Source organism: Neovison vison, chromosome 4 (assembly GCF_020171115.1).
Source record: "Neovison vison isolate M4711 chromosome 4, ASM_NN_V1, whole genome shotgun sequence".
Taxonomy (NCBI): Eukaryota; Metazoa; Chordata; class Mammalia; order Carnivora; family Mustelidae; genus Neogale; species Neogale vison.
Genome location: NC_058094.1, coordinates 228420971 through 228448214, shown reverse-complemented (window position 1 = coordinate 228448214; position 27244 = coordinate 228420971). Strand labels below are relative to the sequence as shown.

Genomic DNA, 27244 nt, shown 5'->3' with positions numbered 1-27244 from the left:
TGTCGGGCCTTGGCTGACCTGCCATGGCAGGGGTGGTGTGGGCAGTGTGGGCAGGCGTGGGCAGGCGAGGGCAGTGAGGGCAGGCGAGGGCAGCGAGGGCAGGCGTGGGCAGGTGAGGGCAGGTGAGGGCCAGCCTGCTGCTGCTCCTGGGTGGCACCGACCTCTGTTGCCCACCCTCCCCACCAACAGCTGTGCTGCGTGTGCTGTAGGACATCCATTCGAGAAGACGGTCATTCAAACTCTGCTTCACTGTGCTCGCTTGTCGAGTTCATTCAGCGTGAGGTCCGGGTGCCTTCAATCACGAGAGAGGTCCTCGGTTTAAGCCACGATCTCTCTTTGGGACAGACATACCTGTCTTCCTTCCATTCTGAAATGAAAGCATCATAAAGATTCCTCGTCCTTCCCTGAAGCGTTCAACCCAGCCGATGTGTGGGGGATGTGCTGTGGTCCTTCACGCTGGCTCCCTGACGCCATGGCCATGTGGCGATGGTGCCCACGCCCGGCCGCCGGCCGCCACAGTGGGCTGTGGGGTAGCTTCACTCTGCACACCTGTTGCTGGGCTGTCAGTGTTTTTCCTCGTGCTCCTCACCCAGAGAAGGCACGGCATGTTCACCCCTGAGCACTGTCCCCGCCTGCCCTCGTCCTGGAAGAGAAGTTAGCACAAGCGAAGTTCTGTTTTGTGTCCTTGATAAAATTGAAAGTCACCTACGTGTCTAAGGTTACCAGCCCCAGAAAAGGTTTTCACCAACAGGCTTTCCACGTAAGCAGTGTTGTTGTAAAGTAACTTCTCTTTCTCTCTAGATGCTTGGAGAGTCCCGTTGAAAGTGTCGGCCGAGCTGCTAATGGTAGGTTCAGGCTTTGGCCAAGTCGCTTAGGCTGTCACAGTCTTATAAAAGTGCAGGATTTGTGTTTGTCAGTTAAAAACTCTTTGAGTAATTAGTCCACGTAACAAATGAAGGTTGTATCTCCCCACCTGTCATAAAACATTTTAGCCCCGGGTCCTTTCCTCCCTTACCGGGTGGTGGTTTCCGTCCTTGGTACTTCTACGTGGAAGAGCACTGTTGGCTTTCACGAGCCGTGTGGCTGCTGGAAAGAGCGAGAAGGAAGTAGGACAAACATACGTCTTGTTTCTGTCTCATGCACGGGCTGGGAGCCCTGACGGCAGCACCGGCAGCCCCGATGCGCTCTGGGCCGCAGAGGACACAGGAGGGGGCGCCTGGCCACGTCGGGGGGGGTATCTGATTCTGTCCTTGGCTCAAGTTGGAACGCGGGTGACAGCCAGGAGGCAAGCTGGGCTGCCCTCCGGGTGGGGCCGTCGGTCAGACGTGATGGTGGGACACGAGTGGTGTTTTGGGCTATGTTTCCGCGGCACGTCTAAGTAATGCCACGCTGTAGAACCTGGTTCCTGGTCCCCGTCACTGCTGCCGCGCTGCCACCGCGAGGACAGCCGTGGTTTCCTTGGTGGGGGCCGTGAAGTTAAAGGTTCAAGGTGAGGTGCATGCCACCGTGTGCACTCTGCTGGGTTTTTTCGCTGATGGACTTGCAGGTCACGTGGACCTTTAGAGGGAGGGTTGGTGTCCCACGAGCGGCCGAGGAGCGTGCTCGTCTCAGGATTACGAGAACGCCTCAGCCTGTGCCCTGCTTCCTGACCATCTGCGGTGGCGCTTCCACGTCTAACGTCGTTAGACGCCACTGACAACTGTCCAGAGTGTTTCCTTCATCCTGACGATGTGTTGACGTGGTCATGTGGCGTGGTTCCTGTCGCTTAAACTCACAAGTGTGGTTTTACTGAAACCTGACCAGCTCGGACACCTGAGCAAAAGCAGATACTCTCCAGATCCATTTGGATGAGAGGGTCATGGTGGCCTCGAGGATGAAGCTGGGAACCTGGTCCTCAGGGACGACCCGTCCATGTCCCGCACCACAGACACCACCTTCCTGTGGCTCCGTACGGGCGGTCACAGCAGCCTGATCACCCCGCTGGCGTCCCTGCGTGTTCCTTGCCGCTGCGGGTCCGTGGCGCCGGGGACACTTGCCAGCGCCTGCCGCCTGCTGGGAGCCGAGGGCTGCGCTTGTCGGGGTGCCGGGGAGGGCCCGTGAGCCCGGCCCTAAGTCTGACGGGGTGCGGGGGTCCCTGGCGTCGCCTGCACGCTCGCGGACTTGTGCAGGGGCCGTCTACACCCGGCAGCAGTGGTTAGAAAGCGATCAGGAGGGGCTCCGGGCCATAAACCACGGCGCGTCTCTGGAAGTAGCCGCGGGAAGCGCCGCGGGCCGCCCCGTGACCGTCCTACGACGCGCACAGCTGGCGGCCCTGCTTGAGGGGCCGTCGGCTTCGAGGGGCTGTGACCGCAGTGACCGTGTTCCCCACAGTCCACCCTGGGATACGGGGCCACATGCGTGAAGTGAAAACCGCCACGCGGTATTGAAGCTGGAGGACGGCCTGCGTGGTGCAGTGGGGGGAAGGGGAGGATGGGGATGCCCCGAGGGCCTGAGGGTTTGGGGGGCCTGGAAGGCGGGCGGCGAGCCGCACAGCAGTGTCTGGAGCCTGCTGCCGGCAGCGGCTCTCGGGGTCCCGGGCGGGTGCTGCTGTCGCCGCAATGCGGCGCGTGGCCGTCACAGGCGCGCTGGCTCTTCCCTACATGAATCACCCGGGTGCCCGGTCACAGGCCGGTGAGCTGAGCACGTGACCCTTTGCTTGCAGGGCGTGCGGCTGCCTCCCAAGCCGAAAGCGAGCGACGTGACGGCCCAGCCTTCCTCCAAGAGAGCCAGGTACGGCCGCCCTGCGCCTGCCGCGCTCGGCCCTCGGCGCGTCTGGGGAGCCGGGTTTGGGGTGTTTCCACAGTAAATGAGATTTGCTTATTGCCTTGCAACTTTGTTGCGGTTTGTTTCTGTCTCGTTGCTCAACGTGAAAGTGAAAGGCAAGTATTTTCTTTAATTTAAAAAAAAACAGCTGTTTTTTTTTTGGTTTTGTTTTTTTATACAAAACCTTATCAGAAGCTTGAGGGACATAGCTGCTGTGGCAGAGTGCACTGGGGGCCCAGTGGGGCGGGCTGGGCTGGCCGTGCACGCCGGGCTGGGGTTGGGAGGGCGTGTGCGGGGCTCGGGGCTCCCGTGCTAAAGACCCGCTTGGCCGGCTCCGGGCAGCAGTGGCGTCCCGGCTGTCACTGGGTGCATCAGGCACAGTAGACACAGGATGAGCCGGGAGCTTGTTGCTTCATCCGGGCGTCTTCCAAAGCCCTTATTTCCCAGCTGGACGTGCAAACCATAGTTGACCTGCTTGGGCTGTGCCCTGTGGTCACCAGCTTCCCCTAGTCTCTCCCCTGCTCTGCATCCTGCCCGTTCCACCCCCACATCACAGTGTGTGAGTCACGGAAGGATTCAGTAACGTCCTGATTGTGTGACCATATCTAACAGGGCGAGAGCATGAGCAGTGATGGGGCCGTGGGTGCCGACGGGGGGGGGAGACAGGATCTCAAGCAGACTCCTTGCCCGGTGCCGAGCCCAGCTCGGGGCTCGATCTCGTGGCCCTGAGATCAAGGATTGGGTACTTAACCAATGGAGTTACCAGTGCCCCATGATCATTTTTTAAATGGTCATATAAATGCCTCCAAATGAACCTTAAAAACTATTTCATTTAGATGGTCTCAAATGTAGGGTAAAAAAGGAACTCCAAAATTTTAAGGATAAGTAAAAGACCCAGTGATTTAATTTAAAAGGTGTGCTTAAGTCCAGTAGCTTGTTTTGAGCCTCTGATGTATGTAAGACAGGGCAGAGGTCCTGTGAGGGGCTGCAGCTCCCGGGACGCCCCTCAGTGGCTGACGCACACCCAGACCAGGTCCTCGGCAGAACCATCGAGACAGGAGTTGAGAACATTTGTCATTGGGGGGGGGGGTGTCAGTGGGTTACTTTCCTTGGAGGCACCGTGCAGTGTTTTGGGGAGACTGAGGAAGATGGGGACAGACAGGACAGGCGCCTCGCACTCTCCCGGATGGACAAATCCCCACATACTTAAAGCTCCCCGCAGTTGGTAAAATAGAAATGATCTTTAGCAGACAAGGGGTTTTAGTAGTTTCAAGTGAACAAAGTCAGCTTTGTGTTTTCTGTATTCATTTTACAGAATCGAAGATATACCGCCTCCCACCAAAAAGTTAACACCAGAATTGACCCCTTTTGTGCTTTTCACTGGATTTGAGCCTGTCCAGGTTCAACAGTATATTAAGGTAAAGTTATATTCTGCTTTCTGTAAGGATATTTAGCCCTGTGCCTTTCTGTATATATTTGTTTTAGGGTAGCAGTTAATTAAAATAACATTGAGTCAGGAATATCCTAAGACTATTAGGATATTAGTCTTAATAACATATACTTACAAAGTAGTTGTAGTAGTTTTTATAGTAATAAGTAGTCATTAAATTGTTGAGGGTTTTTTCACCTCATTCTGTGCTTTCTACATTTGGTTTTTTACGTAGACAATTGCTTTCTTAGTAGGACTCTGGTGATTAGACCGAGACCCATTTTTATAGCCGCAGAAACAAGAGCAAGCCTGCTTAAAGGCCATTGTCCTAGAAAGGCTCAGCTTAGCCCCTCAGCGTCTCCCGCTGAAGCTGCAGGCCACCTGGGGGAGGCTCAGGGAGTCATGTCCTTGGATAGGAAGTGGGGACACGACCTCAGACACCCGTCCTGGAGCAGCCACTTCCTGTTGCTGGGCCATGGGGGTGGGGTGCAGTGAAAAGTTCGTGACTGTCCTGTTGGATTCCTTTTCATTGTTTTTAAGGGAAAGAAACTTACAGATGGGATTCTAGGTTCAGTACAATTTAATTTTTTGTGTTCACGATTGCGTGTTTTCCACGTGCTCGCATCTCCTCAGTCACGTCTCTGCTGGGGTTCTTCGAAAGCAGAGACTGTAGGTGACCGTGCTTCATGCACACCCGTGTCACCTGCGGGTCTGAGATGCGCTGCCTGGTGCTCGGGGACTTGATTGGTAGGGAGGTGGCGTCTGTGGCCGCGACGACAGCCGTGGGTGCCGTCCGTGCCGCGCCGTCCCGGGGCGCTTGAGGCCGCACTCATCGCTGCCTGTGCTCCCCCCTTCAGAAGCTCTACATCCTGGGGGGCGAGGTCGCCGAGTCGGCGCAGAAGTGCACGCACCTCATCGCCAGCAAAGTGACGCGCACGGTCAAGTTCCTGACAGCCATCTCCGTGGTGCGGCACATCGTGACCCCGGAGTGGCTGGAGGAGTGCTTCAAGTGTCAGAAGTTTATCGGTAGGTTTATCGCGTGTCCTGCTACAGACAGACCTTCTTTGCCCTGGTGTTTGTCCGTTTTCGTCCCTGCAGACACCAGTTCACTATTTTACTCCGGACGACTCACCATTAACTTCATGAATTTCTTCCCCGTTCCAGCGAGTCCGTGGCTGCTGTTGTGTCTTGCTACGAAGTAGGAGGTTCGGTCATTCAGGCAGTGCTAGGGAAGCTAAGCTCCCTGCCACCCTTTGCTGGGTGCTGACCCATGTATTTTGTTTGGAAACCGGCAGTAGAAGGCAGTCCCCGCGGGCAGCGGTGTCTGTGGCGGTCCCGGCCCGGGTTTGATGGCCGGTTCCGTCAGAGGGATGGGCTCTGCCTCCCCTCGCCGGCCTCCTGTCGTTCAGAGCCCCAGGAGTGAATTCCTTCTGGGCTCTCGGGAGAGGTTTGTCTCTTAGCTTATCCAAGTGTTTTAGAACTTGCTACGCAGAGAGCGAGTGTGAGCTCCAGACCATTTCTCCAGGAAGCTTTATGGCTGCAGTTCATTTGCGCCTTCGTTCGCGTCAGCGGCATTGTCCTCTGTGTGAGCCTCCCCAGCCCTCTGCAACCACATCCTCACCCCTTACCCGTCCGCTGGAGCAGGAGAGGGAGCTTGGCCCCGTGACAAGCATCAGCACCATCTGTTTAGTTGCTTGCTTTGGTCTTTAAGCCCAAGTGCGGTGGCGCTAAGACTTAACTCCCGGCCTCGTGTTTCTCTCTCCTTCCCGGCCTCTGCTTACGGGACACACGCACACTCTCCCTCGCTCTCCCTCTCTCACACTCGTGTTTCCCTGCCAGCCGTGTGCCCCGGGTCCTGCACCCCTTTGCTGCCACCCCTGGGGCAGTAGGACGCTACGGACCCACCAGACCCACAGAGACCCTCCTGCTCCCCACCAGCCTGGTGCTGTTCAGACCCATGAAACTAACAGTATTTGTCCCAAGCAGGGCAGGTGCTGGTTCGTGTTACATTGAGGCATTTCCGGTCCATGTTTAAACGTGGTTCAATCTTTAGTGTAAAACAGTAAAGAGTGTGTATATTTTAAAGTTCCGGTAGTCTGATATATAGGTGAGAGATTAGGCTCCAGATGAGTAAGTTATCTGAAGACTCTTAGGTTTGTTGTTTATAGCAAAGCGAGAACCATACTTTAAATTCCATGATGCTCTCTCCAGGTCAGTCGTAAGGAACGAATCCTTTACATGAAGATCAGTAATAAATCCTCAACTATACGAGTGTAGCCGATTCTTGTTATTCATGGTAATTACGCTCTGCAGCGCAGCCGCAGACCCCCGATTCGGGAACACCGAGCCGTCACTCCCAGAGGAAGCTCGGGGCTGGGTCCCGCGAGCCCTGGTCACGTTGTCATCAGCGGGTGAACACCTACCCTCGTGGGCTCCGTAAAACCTGGTTGGCTGAGTGCCCCTGTTTAAAGACGCAGTTACGAGCTGTTCTTGGCTCCTTCCCCACGACGGCCTGGGCAGTCCTGCAGTAGCCGAACCCGAATGGAGCCGGTTCATCTCGGGCTTTGTCCAAACGACAAGACGGTCTCTTCCCTGGGGAGCCCGCAGCGCCACGCTCTGTGCTGGGGCTCAGAAACTACAGTCACCAACAAAAAGCAGGAAAATGTGAACAAATTAACCCTAAGTAGACCTCAGAAAGGAAACTTCTTTACGGTCTAGAGCATCGCCTTCTGGGGACAGGCGCGTCTGGGGGCTACCTGTCGTCGTGGCTGTGGAAACACCACGAGCACTGACGTGAGGTTACAGATACTTCGTACCAAGTAGGCAAATTCACAAATACGGAATCCACAAATAATGAGGATGACTGTAGTAACACTCAGAGTTTTTCAAATGAAATTAATTGTTTTGTTCTTAAAGGATGTTAATGAGATATGAAACCTAATGGTGTGGGCCAAAGAACAAAGCTGTAGAAACAATTCCCATAAACTCACATATTAGCTCCCAATTTTGTAGACGAGCCGTAAAATTTAGAAGTGACAGTCTGTTCCTTCGCTGAAGTTTGAGTTGCTTAATTTAGCAGCTGTACCCGTTTGTGAAACAGGATTCTTTTATCCGTAAAGTTCACAGCCGTCCACATTTCACGAAGTTCTGGCCAACTGACTTTCATTGTTTGGCGTAACTGTTGACCTCTGAGGGGTCGAAGGGGTTCGGTCGCTTGTAAACACTTACTACGTATCAGTAATAAATCTTCGTACATCTCCCGGCCGGCCCCCGAGTGTCTGCAGGTCACGGCCGTGGCCTTCTCGGAGTCCTGCGCTGGAGCCTGCCATCCGCGCCGTTTCTCAGCGGCTCTTGTGCCCAGCGAGCTGCATCTCCGTGTCCCCCCCGTGCCTTCACGGCTTCGTAGCTTGTTTCTTTGTGGCACTGAGCGTGGACCACAGTTGATCTGTTCGCCGACAGGAGTTTTGACAATTACGAATACAGCGGCCGCCGTCATTCTCGTATAGGTTTTGTGGGGCTGTGACTCAGAGTCTGTACCAAGGGGTGTGGTGGCTGGGTCACGTGGGCAGAGTGCGGTTAGTTTGGTAGGAAACCACCGGACATCTTCCACGTCAGCTGCCCCATTTTGCATTCCTGCCGGAGATGAAGGACCGTCCTGTCGCTCCACATCCTTGCTTGCATTTGGTGGTGTCGGTGTTTGGGGTTGCTGCCATTTTAGGCCTTGTGCAGTGGTCACCTCGTTCTGTGGCAGTTTGCGGTGCAGTGAGGACTCAGACATGGAGCATTTGTCATACGCATCTGCCATCTCTGTATCTTCGCTGGTGCCACGTCTATCCAGAGGTTTTGCCCGTTTTTTAAATTGAGTTGTTTTCCTGTTGACTCGCGGGAGTTCTTTGTCCGTTTTGGAGCGCGGTCCGGAGTCAGTTGTGTCTCCGTCTGTGGCTCGTCTTCTCAATCTGTTGACATTATTGTCCCACAACACACATTTCTTATTTTCATGGAGTCCAGCTGATCCGTTATTCCTTCCGTAGATCATGCCCTTGGTGTTGTACCTGAAGTCACTGCCGTACTCAGAGGCATCTAGATTTTCTCCCGTGTTCCAGGAGTTTCATAGTTTTATACTTCGGTCTGTGACCCATTTTAATTTTTGTGAAGGGTGTTGAGTCTGTGTCTGGATTCCTAGGTTTGTTTTTTTGATGTCTTGCATGTGAACATCCAGTTGTTGAAAAACTGGTCTTGGCTCAGTCGTATTGCCCTTTCCTTTCTTAAAGACCAGTTTATATTGTTGATGTGGACCTGTTTCTGGGGTTTCCTGATTGATTCTTTGCTGGTGCTACGCGGTATTGACTCTGTGAGCGTCGATCTGAGCTTGGAAGGCAGCCTTCTGCTTTGTTCTTGTCCTTCAGTGCTGAGTTGGCTTCTCTGGCCATTTGCCCTCCGTATCAGCTTTAGGATCAGTTTGTTGGTATATGCAAATCAGTTATTTACTTAACGATTTTATTTCTTTATTTGAGAGAGTGTGCGTGCAAGAGAGGGAGAGACAGAGCATGAGCGGGGGGAGCAGCAGGCAGAGGGAGAAGCAGGCTCCCCGCTGAGTAAGGAGCCCAATGCAGGACTAGGTCCCAGGACCCTGGGATCATGACCTGAGCCAAAGGCAGAGGCTTTAACCCACTGAGCCACCCAGGTGCCCCAAATCATTGATTTTTAATAAACATTTAATATTTTGTTTTGCCAAAAGTTGACACTTTGGGATTATTTTCTCAATTTCTCAAGAATAATATTGACCTTACTTGGATGGTTTGTAGTAGTAGAGTCTGAAGTTTTGCTTTCAGAGTCATTTCTTTGTTTTACCCATCTTTTAACATTTTATAAACATACTTTATAAACATGTTTTATACGTAGTTGGTTTTTGATTTAAGAAAAATAATATAGTTGGTTTTGATTTTTGAAAATCTTACTTACTTGAAATAATCACTAAGCTCCCAAGCAGCTGCAAGTATAGAATAAATTGCTGGTTTCTCCTGACCCATGGAAGGGCACGCCGCCAGAGCGCTGCACCGTCCTCCCCAGCACCTTGACCTGTGTCACCCACGGAGAGGGCCATCGTGCCCCGTGGCCACAGTATAGCCCTGAGTCCAATCCATGGCCACTCACTCAGCTCTGCTTGGCTGTCCCCGCGGTGTCCCTCAAATCCAGCGGGTCCGGGTCGGAACCGTGCACATGGTCACCATGTCTCCTCAGTGTCCTTTGTCGCTTCGGTTGGTTGTTTGATAGAATGTCCTTCTGTCGGGGACACCAGCTGCTTCCCCCCGATTGAGGGCAGGGCCTCCCCACTCGGTGCCGGTCCTTGCAGCTCTCCTGCTGGGGCTTGTGCTGTTCTGCTGTGTGACTCCTGGGTCCCTGTGATCCCGGAGCAGGTGCCATCTGCGGGCCTTCTCAGTGCGGTGTGTCATTTGCGGAGAAGTATGTTGAAACGGTGCCGGTATTTCTGTTCATTTGATTTGTTGTTTCCTGGTGTGGACTCCTTCTTAAATTTTATTCCGTGGGCTGTTCCCGTGCTGTCTTTGATGTCCAGTGAGAGCCACTCTAGCTGGCTTTTGGCACAAGGAGGTTCTAGGCTCACATTACGCTCTGCGGCCCTGTGTCGGTCTGGTTAGGTTTGAGGTTGAAGCGCAGAAGCCAGGGTAGCGTCTCCTGCGGCCATGCCCTCAGAGCCGCGCTGCTCTCCGGTTGGTTCCCCGGCGGGGGCGCTGGCTGCTGCCCGCTGACCTGCCACCAGGTCCTGGGAAGGCACAGCGGCCTCGCCGGTTGCCCTGGACATTTGCATCTGATGTGTCCTGTGTGCCGGCACCTTTGTTCATTTAGGACGTCTCCAGTTTCCAGACCTGTCTTCTCCCACCTGACAGTGGAGCATCCGTCTGACTGGCGGATCAGCCGGCTTTCCCGGTTCCTGATTTGTCTCTTTGCTGATCGGACTGTTCTTGGTCGGGGTCAGCCGGCTGGCTGGTGAGCGGACGCGGCTTCTCCAGGTGTGAAGCCTCATTGCTTTATGAACAGGACCTTGGGCAGAAACCGCACGTAGCCTGCAAGTCTTGGCGTGTGTCGTCTTGCTCCCCGACCCCTGCCCTGTGCCGTACTTGGGGCGACTGTCATCAGAGCCCGCTGTGTTATGCGACCTGGTTGTTACTATGACATGAGGAAGAAATGCTTTCCTGAGCATGGGACTTGGATAAGAAGCCTGAAACATATGATCTTTGACTTTTGGTAAATTGGACGTTTCTTAATGTTACCGTAAGAACTCTGAAAGACAGAGTTCTCCTACGTCCTCAAGATTTGGTGAAACTATTCCTTGTAAATTGCTGTCCACTTTCATATATTTAGAAGGAGTGTGTTAGATCTGCGCAATTTATTACCAGCTCCTTGAGTCTAACGAGGCCTGCGGTCGTCACATACACATTGGATATGATGTGGGTTCTGAGCTGGTTCCCCGGGCCTGAGTTCTCCTTCAGGGTCTGTGAACTCGCTGAAACCATGTGGAATGGGCAGGGGTGTGGAGAGCAGGTGGGCAGTGGAAGAGGGTCCCCAGCTGTCAGTCCATTTGTTTTCAGGAGCGTATGACCCCGGAGGCGAAGATACTCTGTGGAGAAGGAAGTCTGTCTGTCCTGTTGTCTGGCTGTTTTCAGGGAAGAGCGAATGAAACAGAATAGCGGGGATTTCCGTATTCAGCGGTTTCCTGGGGTGGGGGGGGTGAGCCGCGTGCAACATGCCCTTGACCTGCTGCCAGGAGACCTCGGGGGCGGATCCTGTGCCTGGTCCCCCGCGAGTCTGCACTGTTCTGAGTGGGCGGCTCTGTTTTCCAGACGAGCAAAACTACGTGCTCCGGGACGCAGAGGCCGAGGTGCTGTTCTCCTTCAGTCTGGAGGAGTCCCTGAAACGGGCGCATGCCTCCCCGCTCTTCAAGGTAAAGGGTGGTCACAGGCGTCCCCGCGGTTGCCCCCCACAGGGCACAGCGGCAGAGGGGCTCGCACACTCCCGGCCCCGGGAGGCTGGTCGTCCTCCTGGGACTGGTTCCTGGGGGCCCTGCTGGAGGCCCAGCTTGGTGCGGGAGCACCGCTTTGTGTGTCCGCTGGACACGCGCACGACGAGGCAGGTGGCCCATGCTGTGCTCATGAAGGACCGAATCAGCAAGAGACATTTAGGTTGATTTTTCTTTTTCAAATCCTTGGTACTTCATGCTCTTCTCATTAAATCCATACTCAGCTGGAGAATGAAGATTCTTGGAAAAAGAGTAATTGAACGTGTGCCTAAATGAGACCAAAAATTTTAAAATATTTTTTAGATAAGATGCTTAGAACAGCTTGAAAAGTTTTTTTTGTATTGATCTGTTTTTACTCATTTCAGGGAACCAGCTTAGGAATGAGAATGGAAATGTTAAGATGTATCTTAATCTAAAATAGTCTTGAGTTTTCTGAATGTTTTACGAGCGGTTTAAAACACGGTAGTATTGAGAGCAGAGAACAGCTGTTAGAAAGGTACGTCTCAGCCGTCGGAGCCCAGAGATCACATGGTCTCGAGCAAGGGTCACGCAGGTGCCCGGCCACCTCTTGCCTGCACCTGGAGGTGGACGGTGTAGTGTTCTCGCTGACCCATGGAGTCCCTCACGTCTCTCAGGACAGGGGTCCAGTTCCTTTGCCCCCCCCCCCCAGGCCTGACCTACCCTGGCGGGACGCTCCAGCTAGCTCAGATGGGCACCCTGGCTCCAGGCCCACATCAGGTGGTTGACCGGCAGGGGCGGGGACTTCTATAACGGGATTATACATTTGGTCCAAAATTGCAGTAGAATCATGAAAAATTACATACCCTAAAGTTTCAGAGTAGTTAAAACGTGCTCATATTTTTATTTTTAGGCAAAATATTTTTACATCACCCCAGGAATCTGCCCAAGTCTGTCCACCATGAAGGCGATCGTGGAGTGTGCAGGGGGACGGGTGCTGTCGAAGCAGCCGTCTTTCCGCAAGCTCGTGGAGCACAAGCAGAACAAGGTGGGGAGAGGGCGGGCGGGCCGCTGACGCGCTGTGCCCGGCGCGAGCCCTTGTCCGTAACCGATACACTTTCTGTTTTCCTTAGAGTTTGTCAGAAATAATTTTAATATCCTGTGAAAATGACCTTCACTTATGTCGAGAATACTTTGCCAGAGGAATAGGTAAGTCTGGCCGCGCCTGCCCGTGACGCGCGCGTGGGCACGGCGGCTCGACCACGCTCACGAGGCTCGTCCGTCCCTTCCAGACGTTCACAACGCGGAGTTTGTGCTGACGGGCGTGCTCACCCAGACCCTGGACTACGAATCATATCCTTTGGGCAAGCAGCTCCCACCGCCCGCGGAGTCGTGTGTGTTCCGCGTACGTGCCCGACTTAGGGATTCTTGCAGACCCAGTGCTGTAAGGATTCTGTGTGTTTGTACTTTTGTACAAATAAGTATATGTATATGTACTTTCCCAGATTTTTAAGAATACCTGTAAACACCTGTTCTGTGCTCCTTTTACTCTCAGGAAGAAGAGCCACTTTAACAGTTAGGCGGTGTCCTCTTAGGGGCCTTTTCCTCACCTAGAGACAGGAGGAGACGGAGATCAGAACTGCAGGGGTTGGCGGGGGCGGGGGGGGCGGGGGGCGGCCTCCGGGACGGTCTGTGCCTTACTGGCCGTGACCGGGTCAGAGACGCGTGCCAGGTCCTGCCATGGCGGAGCACAGGTGGACTAGTTTGCGCGGAGAGAAAAATGGCAGCACGTGCTCACTTACCTAGACTGGGCACTCTGGAAGGGGTGTGAGTTCGCACTGTGTTTCACACGTTTTTTTCCTCAACGCGCCTACGTATAAATTTAACTGACGGCCTCGCCACTACGACTGGAGCCGGGGGACGACAACCAGCGGCGCCCGCTGCGGGGCGGACCCGGCCGCGCTCCCCCGCAGAGGCCCGTGTTCTCCAGCTGCTGCGGGACGCAGGCATTTGAAAGCAGGAGAACAAATATAATAAATATTGTGCATCTTATTAAGATGTGTAATTTTATTCCAAGGAAACATAAATTATGTTTTGTATTATATGAATTTACGAGCCCACATTAGGTTTTATGATTCATTTGCCAGGTTTTTAAATGTTTTCACAACACTGTTAACAGAACTTCAGCTATAAATAAAATGGTGTAAATAAAGACCTTGCTATCTCTAAATTATGGAAGTTAAAGATTTGAAACGTTTTGTACTTTGATTATTTTTTTTCTTATACTCTTTTCTTTTATATTGAGATCTTGCCCACATTTTAAATAAATGTACTTTTGAACTTAGAATTGAGTGATCCTTTACTTTGTGCATAATGTATATGATTTACTTCAAATTGGATCACGTTTTAAGTAATTTCAAGGCAAAACAGGATTTCTGGATGGCAGCCATCCTCTGCCAGCGGCATAAACGCCAAGCAGCGGGCCAGCCGCCGCTGCAGCAGCGCACCCCACAGTCAGAACCTGGAGACCCGCGTCCGTCCCGCTCCGATCCAGACCCCGTGCTCGGCCACTAACTTCTGGATCGACTCGGAGGCCGTGGTCCCAGATGGTCAGGGCTGCTGTCACTGCTCATCCTTGGGACCCACGTGGTAATTCCTGAACTGCACATTCTCTCAGTTTGATTCCCGCGTACAGTTTAGGAGCCGCACATGCACTAAAGACGTGAGTACAGAACCGTGTTACGGGGACTGTCGCTGTTCCCGGAGGGCTTTGTGGCCCCCCCAACCCGCCGCGATCAGCGCCGCCTGCCCCCCCCCCCACTGTCCCCAGGACATCACTTCTTCAGGTGTTCCTCCCAGCTCTGCTGCGGGCGGACCACGTGCAGCTCTTTGACCAAGAGGGAAGGAAATCTCCCCGCACTTCACAGTTGAAAGGGTCCGTGTCCAGCCCTGACCTGTGGGAGTTCGTGGTGAGCCGCCCCATTACCGTTGGGCACAGCTCCAGGCTCACTCTGCCCGAAGTGCCATATTTTATTGGCTGCCAGAAGTACTTCTCTTGAGCTCTTTAAAGTTGACCCTAAGAGCACTTACTCTCAGATGTACGTATTCTGGCGTTTACTTGTATTTTTAACAAATTGTACCTCAAAATGCGTCCGTTTTGAAGCTAATCATTTTATACCGAAGCAGACTTAGAAACACCCGTGGACTGACGGCTGCACGTGCCACAGATGGCGTTCGTGTTGCTGTGACATATCTCGGGCTCTGCAAAAGCCTGGGAAGGAAGAAGAGTTCCGTGATTCTGAGAACACAGTTCTGATCGCGGGGTGTTCAGAACGCCGCCCCGTGGCTCGCAGCCTCGCAGGAGGGTGAAGGCGCGGATGGAAGACACGGGCCTTCTGTGCGCGGAGCCACGCATCTGCTCCGTCGCCGGTGAGACGGTGTTTGTTTAACCAACATGCAAGTGTGACTGATTTGATGAACCTTTCAATTAGTGCTTTTTGGTTTGTTGGGTTTTTTTTGTTTTTTTTTTGTTTTTTTTTTCCCAAAAGCTGCCAAGAAATAATCCTTAAACACTCCAGGAGCTGTCTGCTGCCAACTGGCTGGCCCAGCTGCTGAGCCCGGATTTGGTGGCTCAGGGGAAGCTTCGAATGACTGTAGAAGAAGAGAGATTTCAGGCAAATGCTTCTCACACAAGTTGATTTAAAAAGTTACTTTCCTCCTAAGAAAAGAAAGTCTTTCACTTAATCCTGTTTTGTCTGGCTCAAGGTTGTTCGACAAGTATGGCAATGTAAAAATTCCTAATAGCCACAGTAAAAAAGCTTTTTAAATTTCAAATTCTTAGGATTCTTAGGATTTTATTGAACTCCATGCATCTAAAATATTGCTTCAGCTATATGTCATTATTTTACAAAATTCTTGCCACAGTGGCGCTGGCTTGGTTTCCCGGTGCAGTTGTTAAGATCTGCTGTCTGCTGACACCGAGCACTCGTCTCAATTCTGACAGACTTCCCTTTGAAAGATTTTCTCCCAACTTCGATTTCATACTACTTGGTTTAAAAAAATTCGCATGCCCATTATGCCAAGCATGAGTATTTTCCAGTAACGAAATCAGTGTCAGTTAAAATTAATTACCATTCAATAAGATTAAAAATCTGGCTCCTCACCTGCATGGGGTACATTTCCGTGCTCAGTGGCCTGCCGCGGCCGTCACATCTGCAGCCTTCTGCACGGGCACTCTCTGAAGCGCGAGTGCCGTCCTAGTAGCTCCAAGATCACCCCTCTGGGCAGAGTCCCTGGAACCCCATTCCTGCTGCAGACGGGCGGCAGACAGTGTGGCCTTCATCTGGAGGGGTGCAGCGTGTCCAGGGGGAGTGGAGGAAACCGCGTCCTTGCTCTTGTTAGGGAAACTTGGATGTGTTTTAACCCGGTCAGTATCTGGTGCCTGGGGCAGCAGCACCGGCCGCACCACCGTGGCCTGCGAGCAAACAGGGCTGCTGGAGCCTTCTAGAGGCAGGAGGCCAGACTCCTCTAACCCAGCTGCTCGCGGTCCCAGGAGGTCCTCCCAAATCCCTGATGTTTGTTGAATCAAAAAGTGTGAAATTAAGGAAGCTGGGTGCCTCCGCACACCTGCCCCTGATGGTCAGCACTGCCACGCGTGTGCCTGTCCCGGCGGCCTCCATGCATCCTATGGCTGCCGTCCCGGTTCTCAACATGCCCCACAGCGAACGGCTGCCTCCAGGTGCCCCCTGAGCCTTCCCTCGCAAATCTCAACGAGGTTTCTGAGATGCCTTCTGGCCTCTAGTCTCTTCTCCCCGCTGACCACCGCGCTGTCGTCAAATTCCCGCTAAGAGAAAAAAGTCCTTGAGTTGTCATGTTTGAAGTCTGTCTTAAAGCCCTGTGACCTCCCCACCCAGCTCCCCATTCCCAGCAGCTGCACAGAATTCTCTGTTCCTCGTGTCAGACTATCCTCCCAGGCCCCGTCTGGCAAGCTTCCCTGCTTACTAAGACCTGGAAAGCCTTTCCTGGTTCTGGCAGGTTTCCGTTGCCTCTAATCCAGTATAAAAAATGCCTTACAGGCACATAGTTACTTGTCTGCACAAGCAACAAAGAAAAAACAGGTAAATTGGATCACATCAAAATTAAAAACCCTTTGTGTATGGAAAGACACAACCAATACTGAAAAAGCAATCCACTGAATGAGAGAAAATACTTGCAAATCCTACACCCGATAAGGAGCTAAAATCCAGGGTGTATAAAGAACTACAACCTTCACAACAACTGCCTGATTTTAAAATGGGCCAAACACTTGAATAGATGCTTCTCCAATGACGACGTATGAGTGGCCAGGAAGCACATGAATAGATGCTCAACATCACTCGGCATCTGGGAGATGCAGATCAAAACCACGATGAGCTACCACCTCACTCCCAACAGGATGGGTCCTAGCCAACGAAAGAAAAAGTAACAGATGTGGAGAAAACGGAACCCTCGCGCACTGTCCGTGGGAACGCAAGCCGGTGCAGGCACTCTGGAAAACACCGTGGAGGTTCCCAAAGTCTTAGAACAGAAGTATGTTATGACCCAGCAATTCCACTTCTGGGTATATCCCCCAGGAAACGCAACGCCGATCTTGGTGGGACACTGATACGCTCACGTTCACAAGCAGCATTATTCGTAGCAGCCAAAAGTTGGAAGCAACCCAAGTGCCTATCGACTGACAGATGAGCAAAACGTAGCGCATGTGTGCAGAACGGTGTTCAGTCTCCTGACACATGCTGTCCCTCGGAGGATCCAGGCGACTTCACGCTGAGTGGGACAAGAGAGTCACAAAGGACTGATACTGTATGACTCCACGGGGCAGGAGGAGGGGAGTGGGAGTGAGTGTGCGATGGGGACAGAGTCTCCTTCTGGGACGATGACAAGTTCCAGAGATGCTGGTGGTGACGGTCATACAGCACTGCCCGCTGCCCCGCGGCACCGCACCGCTCACTAAAAGGTGACTGATGTGGCCAACTTCTATGTGCTTTGCCACAATTTAAAAAAAACAAAAGAAGGAAATGAAGAGCACCGGTGAGGACTGAAGGTCGAGGACTCTCTCGTGAGTCCGGCCTCTTTTTTTTTTTTTTTTTTAAATCTTTTTTTTTTTTTTTAAAGATTTTATTTATTTATTTGACAGAGAGAAATCACAAGTAGGCAGAGAGGCAGGCAGAGAGAGAGGAGGAAGCAGGCCCCCTGCTGAGCAGAGAGCCCGATGCGGGACTCGATCCCAGGACCCTGAGATCATGACCTGAGCCGAAGGCAGCGGCTTAACCCACTGAGCCACCCAGGCGCCCGTGAGTCCGGCCTCTTGTCCTCCACAGGCGTCCACCAAACACTCGGCGAGTGGGCAGAACCCCAGATCCACTCGGAGAGTTCACCGTAAGCGAACAGATCAGTGGGTGGGGGGACGCGTGTACACATGTCTGCTCGGCTCCCTGTGGCTTCCACCACATCTGAAAAAGACTCTGGCTTGGGAAAGATTAAAGCTTTACTGTGTTAAAAACAAGACAAAAACCAGCGGACCGCGAAGCACTCCCGGAATGACAGAATCCGGGTCTGTGCGTAGCTGCCTCTCCAGGAAAGCAGCGAGCACATATGTAAATGGTCAAAACAGCTTTTTCTGACCATGGGAGCCTGGACCGTCCTGCCACTGAGCCACGTCAGGTTCTGGTGTCTGGCTTCAAAGCTCCAGGGCTTCCAGGCTGGGTGACCTGCCAGGTCTGCGCTGCGAGGAAGGCTGGGCAGACAGGAGGAGGGATCCTCCCGGTTCGTCCTCCCGGTTCTGCGGGTGGTGAGAGGAAGCCCCGCCTGGAATGGAGCAGGTGCAGGGACTCGGAGTCAAGAGGGTCCCGATGCCCAAGATGGGCAACGCTGGCGCAGACACACAGGGGTTAGGAGTGCGGCGTGTGGACCGCAGAGCCCCTGAGGGCCAGTCCTCTGTTAGAGCAGTCACTGGGGTTGTGGGGGGCTGGTCCCCTGGAGTTCACAGTGAGTGGTGGTGGTCTGCAGCTCCTGCTTCCCCGGCTCCCGGGAGGGAGCAAGCGCGCTGGAAGTCCAGGACGGGATCTTCCCCGCTGAGTGAGAAGCGGGAGCAACACTCCCTGTGGGAAGGTTCTGTAAGCAAGGCGCCCGGTGATGCGGCCTCCCCTGGGAGGGGAGCGTGAGGGCGCACACTCAGGAGCGAGATCCGCCCGGACCAGCAGCGTGGATGGGTGGGGGGCGCAGGCAACCTGGGACGCAGACCCGCACCCCTGCCGCCTGCCTCGGGGCTCCGGCGAGTCCCTTTCCTACCACTAAGTCCGCGGACTGAAACGGTGCCGTGAGGCTCCAGCCGCACAGAACACTCCCCACTCTGACAGTGACACCGCTGGAGAAGAGGGGACCTCAGGCTGGGATGCTGTGCGCCCCCCGTGTCCGGGGGGGAGGGGAAGCAGAGAAGGCACGACCTCCGCACGACCTTCACACGACCTTCGCGCCCTGCTCCTCCTCTCCGCCCAGCCACTGCACCCAGGCTGGGCTGCAGCCTGGAGTGTCTCCCCGTGGTGCCGGCGGCTCCCATCTCGGAGACGCTGGGAAGGCTGGGCTGGCAACGGCCGAGCCAGGAGGGAGCGTTGGGGAGGACACCAGCCACTGTCCTGCCCTGTGAGGTCCCAGAGAAGACGGCGTCTCCCGGGCACACTCCGTAACGTCACTAATGCAGGCTCACAGGGCCACCTCGGGGAAAGCAGCTGTGGTGCCTTGGCTTTGGGGAGACGCAGTCCCTGCAGGAGACGGCCTGCGTCTTGAGCAGGACCCTGGGGACTCGGGACCTGACTCCGGCCTTCAGCTGCACCTCCCTCCAGCTCAGAACACGTGCCACCATCTGCCCCGGGGCGCACCACACGCTGCCTGGTCTCTGTCCCCAGAGGGGCATGCGGCAGCCGCCCACCAGGTGTGCCCGGATACAGGGGAGCCGGACATACTGGGGGGGGCAGTTTATGTTGAGACGAATTTGCAACTGTTAAGTTTTTTTTTTTAAGGATTTTATTTATTTATTTGACAGCACAAGCAGGCAGAGAGGCAGGCAGAGAGAGAGGAGGAAGCAGGCTCCCCGCTGAGCAGAGAGCCTGATGTGGGGCTCGATCCCAGGACCCTGGGATCATGATCTGAGCTGAAGGCAGAGGCTTAACCCACTGAGCCACCCAGGTGCCCCAACTGTTAAGATTTTATTCTAGAACTGTCTGGACCCTTCCTTCTGCACACTTGCCCAAGGGATATTTCGTATTTTCTCGCAGGGCACGGAGAGCACCTGACACCAGAGAACCGAGGTTACAGAATGGAGCACGTGACGTCCGCCCAGAGCTTATCTTTTTACAATCCCAGTTGTCCCGATTCTTTTTCAGGCAGGATTTATCATTTGGAAACTTAGTTTGGCAAGTGCACATACCACACTTGGTTTTTATTTCTATTTATTTCTATTTTCAGAGTTTGCCCAATATCGGAATTACGCATGACTGTTGTTCGTCATTACCGTCATCTGAGTTGTTGGGCAGTAGAATGAAGACGATCCCGGTTTGGGATCCTGTGGGATACTTTCATAAAATAAAGAAAATTGTGGGCCTTGCTCCTGGGCCCCAGGGAAGCTATACTTTAACATTTATTTTCTGAGGTCAAAGTGACTCGGCAAAACCTCAGAGCATGGGCGCTATTTCTGTCCCATGCACACATTGTACATCTGCTTGGTTAAAATAAATAAATAAATAAATAAATAGCCAAAAAGCAGCATTCCAAACATAAAGGAAAAAAACTTCCCTGGTTCCCGTAAGATTAAAGTCCTACAGCTTTACTTATACTACAGACACAAGCCTGTGACCTTCTGGAATGTCCTTCCTCAGGATGATTTTTAACTCTATGTTAGGAACAAAGCGAACCAAAGCAACTGCAAGCACGCACCCCGTGTTGCTTCCCCAGAGCGCCCTTCCTTGTGAAGACTCTGTAGCCCAGGCCGCTGTCCTCTAACTCGGGCTCAAATAAGACTTCCCTTTCTCTTTAAAATTTATTTATTTATTTTACAGACAGAGATCACAAGTAGGCAGAGAGGCAGGCAGAGAGAGAGGGAAGCAGGCCCCCCGCTGAGCAGAGAGCCCGATGCGGGACTCGATCCCAGGACCCTGGGATCATGACCTGAGCCGAAGGCAGAGGCTTTAACCCACTGAGCCACCCAGGCGCCCCTCCCTTTCTCTTTAAAATTTTAAGAAAGGCTTGTACTTTCTGCCTCAACATTTCTTGCCGTAGTCGGCAGGATATCAGAGCAACTCACCCAAAATGGCTGGGGTCATCTGGAACTCAGCTCGGTACCGGCCGAGCCCTTGGCACGCGCTCCGACTTCCCACAGGTGCACTGGTCAGTGCTGATCGTCACCCTCCTCGCCAAGTTTCGTCCTTTTATTCAAGCTGTTGAGGGTTGTCAGTAATGTTCTCAAGGTGGGGATCATCTACAGGACTCGGTGGTTTTAATTGGGCATTATAATAAATGATGTTTTTAATATAAAGATGGAGTACATTTTCTGCCTAAAAATACGAGAGCCTGAATCATTCAGCTTCAGAGAGAAGGGACACTTGCTCCTTCTGGTCTCGTGGTGCTTTCAGGTGACCACAAGCCTAAGGGAAGTGTCTGACGACATTCCTCGAGACGTGTAGTGGTCCCACAGGAATTTCCCATCTCATAAGGCCATTAGCCACTGGTTCGTCTGCGGGTGCACAGGTAGGGACTGGTCGTCCTGGGCTCCAAGCGCCCTCGACAGTCCTCGACCCCGCAGGGAGAAACTGAGACACGTCAGAGAGGGGGTCACAGCCCTTGGGAGGTGACACAAGCACCACCCTCTGCGTCCACCACACCTCACAGCCTTAGGTCTTACTCAAGCCTTACTCTGAAAACAAAACTGAAACTAAAAGGAACGGGGAGCCATGCTTCAAGAACTGAAGCGCTCCTGGAAAACCAGCCGCCACCGGCAGGAGCTCCGGGGGGCTCTACGCGCGGCGCCTCTGGACTCTGCTTGCAGGCGACGGCGCGCACGGGAAAACTCGGCTGGGGATACCCCGAGAAACAGATGGCCCACATGGGGTTCCTCTGACAGGTCGGAGTTGTGTAGCAATCAGAAAGCCAGCTGTGAGACTATGTAACCAGAAACTATGAAGCCATTTGGTCCAATCAGTGAAGCTCCCAGCTTCTGGGGTGGAACCGGCAGCATTCAAGGAGCAATCTGGCCTTCACGCGGTTTGTTGATGCAACTTTTGGTCCCTTTGGACAGAATCGGCTCTGATCTGACTAGAAAATGGAAAATAATTAACGGATCCATAAATTATAATGCTATCCTGGGATTGGATTTGTTTTAATAAAAGGGAGCTATTTAGAAATTGGGTCTTTAATGTCCTCTCCACAAACGTTAGTGAAAACGGCTAAGTTTCATTTGCATCTGATGTGTGTGTCCACGTGTAGCAACTGAGAGATTTTCTCTACCTTGGGATGGCATTGCTAAAATTAATTTGTAAAGGAGCTCTATTTAATTGGTTTAAAGGCACACACTCATAAAACTCTCTCAAACTCAGAAAGATGAACACTTAATTGTTTTTTCAGGTTTACATGCTCTGGGATGAAATTCCCTACATTCAGCCTTTGATGTTACTCCATAACAAAGATGCTTCATGTGAAGGAACCCAACTGGCGGTCCAGAGAGATCAGGATGCACAGAAATCTAGGACGCCCAACCCCTTTCTCAACAGTCAGAAGAAGGAGGAAAAGCAGCAGGAAAATGAGCAGACTTTGGAAATCCTAAATCCCCCTCCCCAAGCACAGTCAGCAGAGCTGACACCCCATCCCCATTCCCCCATCAGCTCCTCTGCCTCCAGCAGGCTGGAAAGCACCTGGAGAGAAAGCCTGTTTTGCAGGAGGGAGAGAGGGAGATGGAAATGGAGAAGTGTTAGTCCCAACTCTGAATCTGCCTCTGCGCCCCTCCTCCTGTTCCTGCACAGCCGTCGCTGGGGGCTGCTCGCACCGCTGGAACTGAGACCATCCTCTGCGTCTCCGGCACCGGCAGCTCCTGCTCTTCCGCCCCCCACCACCGGGGAGCAAGCAGCATCCAGAACTGTTAGGAGAAGGCCACCTCCTCCTGAGCTTCGGACTGGAGCACCTCCACGTCAGCATGAAGGGCTCAAGGACTCCCCAGGACTCAAACCACCTACTCAAGATTTCCCCACTCAAGATTTCTACTCAAGAAGCCTCAGTTAAAACTGACAGGCGAACAGAGTGACTAATGTTTTAGTGGACAGAGGTGCAGTGTATTCGGTATTAAAGCTAATTCAGGGTTGTTGGTTTAATTAAAATAGACATGATTTTGGCGCTATCAGCATCAATTATAATATGGAAAATCAGCCTTTATCCTACCTGAATTTATTAAATTCATATTGCCACTGTTGTAAACTATCAGCAAAAAAATTGACTTTGTGATGTTTGATTTTGTCTCATGAAGTTTTTGTGGGTAATTGTTAAGAGCAATTAAGTTAACTTTTAAAGAAAAGGTTCAGAAACTTTCAAATTCCTCCCAAAATCTTTGGTAATCTAAAACTCTGAAGTTTTGTTAGGTTAAACAAAGCGGACTGAATTCATTGAATGTCTAAGTTTTTTCCAAAAAAAGATAAAATACTGGAACATCAATTACTAAGCATAAGTTTATCTGCTTTTGGCTTATTACAGAGAATCTAATAATGCTTGAGTCTCCTGATAAACATGTTTTATGCTTTTTTGAAAGATGTACTATGAAAAAAAATATGTGTTTCTAGAACACATAAAATGTACTCATAAATTTCCCAATCTAAAGAATTCTCTAATTTCAGAGCATGTGCTGGAGGGGCAGGGATCTTTGGGAGATTTCTCCCAAGAACAAAAGAGTTGGTGGGTCCACTTTCCTCCCCTGCCCCAGCCTAGATCCACAGACACCGGCAGGAACCAGCAGAGCACTAAAACTCTCCACCTAGTGCTAACACCATGCCCTGTCACCACACGCTTCTGTGCACAGACCCCTCCATCCCTGCCTCAGTGAGTCTTCCTGGGCTGATGTACTTCTCCTAGGAACCAGCAACACTGCTGGCACCCTGAGTGTCCCATTGTCACGGTCTCCTCTGAACCTGCCCTCTCCACTACCCTTTTGGCCAGAACCCATTGCATGCAGTACCATGAGCCTGACAGCATGCAGGGAGCCCAACAGGAGCCAGCACTACTCGAGAGTGACTCCTGCTACAGAGAATGGGAAAGATAACTAGTCACCCCAGCTCCAGTGCTGGGGGCAGACAGCTGGTCCCACTACAGGGCATGGTCACCAAGAAAAGCTGCTCAGGGGACAACAAAGGGAAAGTGCCTGACTCTACCTAAGCCTAAGGTGGCCCCTGACTGCCCATCTAACAACACAGGGAACAAATCTGTCCACAACAGGCAAAGTGAGCCATTGCAGACAGATGGACTAAGGGAAGAAGCTGCCCAGCCACAATAGCAGGGCACATGCAACATGCACAAGAGACATCCCTGAAGGGTTCTGGTGAATGGGGGACACTCCACCACAGGGCACTGAGGACTTCTTCCAAAGGCCACTACTTTCAAATGCAAGAGACATAGCTGACTTTCCTAACACATGGAAACAGACACAGGGAGTTAAATAAAATGAGGAGACAGAGGAGTCTGTCCCAAATGAAAGAGCACAACAAAATCACAGCAAGAAACCTAAGCAAAACAGAAAATTAATATGCCTGACAGAGAATTTAAAGTAATGATTATAAAGAACCACAGTGGACTTGAGAAAAGAATGGAGGATCCCAGTGATACCCTCCACAAAGAGAACATATAGAACCAATCAGAGAGGAAGAACTCAATAGCTGAAATTTAAAATACACTAGATGGAATCAACAGGAGACTAGAGGAAGCAGAAGAACACATCAGTGACCTGGAGGACAGAGCAATGGAAAGCAATCAAGTTGAACAGGAGAAAGAAAAAATAACAACAAAAGATGAAAATAAACTAAAGGAATGCATAACCACATTTGTATTATAGGGGCCCACGAAGGAGAAGAGAGAAAAGGAGGGAGAAAATTTTATTTGAAGAAACAATAGCTGAAAACTCCCCAAATCTGGGGAAAGAAACAGAAATGTAGATGAGGAGGCACAGAAACCCCACAGGAGGGGGAAAATCAACCCAAGGACGTCCACACCAAGACACACAGACATTAAAATGGCAAAAAGTAGTGACAAAGGGACTTTTAAAAGCAGAAGAAGAAAAACAAAACAAAACCCAGTTACATACAAGGGAAACCCCATAAGGCTCTTAGCTGATTTTTCAGCACAAACTTCATAGTCCAGAAGAGGGTGGCATGATATATTCAAAGTGCTGAAAGAAAAAGTCTGCAGCCAAGAATATTCTATTAACAAGGCTATCATTCACAATAGGAGAGATAAAGAATTTCCTATACAAACAAATTAAAGGATTTCATGACCACTAAACCAATCTCAAAAAGAAATGTTAAAGATAACTCTTTTGAGTAGAGGAAAGACCATTGCAGGAATAGAAAAACAGGAAGCACAAAAGCAGAAAAATTAAGTATATCTACAAAAATTCAATGAAGGAACTCACCAAACAATGTGAAGTATGACACCACACCTAAAATGTGTGGCAGGGAAGAGGAGTAAAAATTTCATGCTTCTGGAATGGGTTCAAACTTAAGCAACCATCAACTTAATATGGAATCTATATGTGTAAATGTTATATAAAAATCTAATGGTAACCATAAATTAAAAATTGGTAAAAGATATGCAAAAATAAAGAGAAAGGAATCCAAGTATATCACTAAAGGCCCATAAACCATGAAAGAAGAAAGCAAGAAAGGAACAGAGAAGAACTACAAAACAACCATAAAGCAAGTAACAAAATGGCAATAAGTATATATCTCTCAACAATTACTTTGAATGTAAATGCACTACGCACTCCAATCAAAAGACACAGGGTGACAGAATGGATAAAAAAGCAAGACCCAGGTATATGCTGCCTGCAAGAGACTCATTTGAGATCTAAAGACATGCAGATTGAAAGTGAAAAGATAGTAACATACCATGAAAAGAGAAGTGAAAAGAAACCTTGGGGTAGTACTTTATATGGACAAAACAGATTTTAAAACAAGACTCCAACAAGAGGCAGACAAGGACACTACATAATCATAAAGAGAACAATCTAACAAGAAGATATAAATATTTATGCACCCAACATGGGAACCCCCAGGTACCTAAAGTTGGTAATAACAAATATAAAGGAAATAATCAATAGTAATATTAGTAGGGGACTTTTAACAACCCACTTAAACATCAATAGAAAGATGATCCAAAAAGAAAATCAACAAGGAAACATTGGCCTTGAATAACATAATGGACCAGACGGCTCTAACAGATATATTCAGAACATCCCATTCTAAAACATCAGAATACACATTCTTTTCAAGTGCACATGGAACATTCTCCAGGATGATTTACATATTAGGCTGCAAAACAAGTCTTGACAAATTCAAAAGATCAAAGTTATACCATGCATCCTTTCTTACCATAACACTATGAAAATAGAAATCAACCACAAGAAAAAAATCTGGAAAGACCACAAATAAAGGGAGGTTAAGTAACTTGTTAGTAATCAGTGAATGGGTCAACCAAGAAATCAAAGAGGAGATAAAAAAAAAATCTGTGGAGACAACAAAAACACGGTGGTCCAAAATCTTCGAGATACAGCCAAAGCTGTTCTAAGAGGGAAGTTTATAGCAGTATAGGACTACCTCAGAAAGCAAGAAAAATCTCAAGCAAACAACCTAACCATATGCCTAAAGAAGCCAGAAGAAAAAAGAACAAAATCCTAAACCAGTAGAAGGAAAGAAATAATAAAGATAAGAGCAGAAATAAATGTAATACAGACTAAAGAAACAATAGGACAGATCCATGAAACCAGGAGCTGGTTCTTTGGAAAGATACAGATTTGATAAATTTTCAGTCAAAATCATCAAGAGAGAAAGAGAGAGAGAGGGAAAGAGAACTCAAACAAAATCAGAAAGGAAAGAGGAGGAGTAACACTAACACCACAAAAATAAATACAAAAACTCCCCAAAAACACAAGTCCAGGACCAGATGGCTTCACATGTGAATTCTACCAAACATTGAAAGAAGACTTATATCTATTCTTTTCAAACTATTCCAAAAGATGGAAGAGGAAGGAAAGCTTCAAAATTATTATATGAGGCCCGCATTACCCTAATAACAAAACCAGATAAAGACACCAGTAAATAAATAAATAGATAGATAGACAGAACTACAGGACAATATCTCTGATGAACATAGACACAAAAATCGTCAAGAAAATACTAGCAAAACAAATCCAAGAATACAACAAAAAAATCATTCGCCACAAACAAGTGGGATTCAGTCCTAGGATCCAAGGGTTCAGTATTAACAAATTAAAATCAACGTGATACACCACATCAATAAGAGAAAGTATAAAATCCACACAATAATTTAAATAGATCCAGAAAAATCATCTGACAAAGTACAATGACCTTTCATGATGAAAACCCTCAGAAAAGCAGGTCGAGAGGGAACATACCTCAACATGATAAAGGCCTTAAATGAAAATCCCACAGCCAACATCACCATCCATGGGGAAAACTGAGAGCCTTTCCCCTAAGGTCAGGAACAAGACAAGGATGTCCACTCTCCCCACTTGTATTCAACATTAGTATTAGGAGTATCAGGAGCTATAGCAATCAGACAAACAAAAGAAATAAAAGCCAGATTGGTAAGGAAGAAGTAAAACTCACTATTTGCAGAGGACATGATACTATATATAGAAAACCCTAAAGACCACCAAAAAGCTACTGGAACTGATAAATGAATTCAGTAAGTTCAGAGATAACACAATCCATTCACAG

General features: G+C 50.5%; 1 protein-coding gene across 2 annotated transcripts in view; it reads left to right on the top strand.

Annotated features, from left to right (window-relative positions):
- Positions 1–13556, top strand: part of PAXIP1 (PAX interacting protein 1) — a 48276-nt gene extending 34720 nt beyond the window's left edge. For both annotated transcript variants that reach the window (XM_044246906.1, XM_044246907.1), the window contains 9 exons: positions 802–845; positions 2702–2769; positions 4118–4220; positions 5089–5257; positions 11092–11192; positions 12139–12273; positions 12359–12434; positions 12518–12578; positions 13100–13556. In XM_044246906.1, the coding sequence (XP_044102841.1) occupies positions 802–845; positions 2702–2769; positions 4118–4220; positions 5089–5257; positions 11092–11192; positions 12139–12273; positions 12359–12434; positions 12518–12578; positions 13100–13115 (773 nt within the window). In that variant the 3' untranslated portion in view covers positions 13116–13556. The remainder of the gene's footprint in view (positions 1–801; positions 846–2701; positions 2770–4117; positions 4221–5088; positions 5258–11091; positions 11193–12138; positions 12274–12358; positions 12435–12517; positions 12579–13099) is intronic.
- The last annotated feature ends 13688 nt before the right edge of the window (positions 13557–27244 follow it).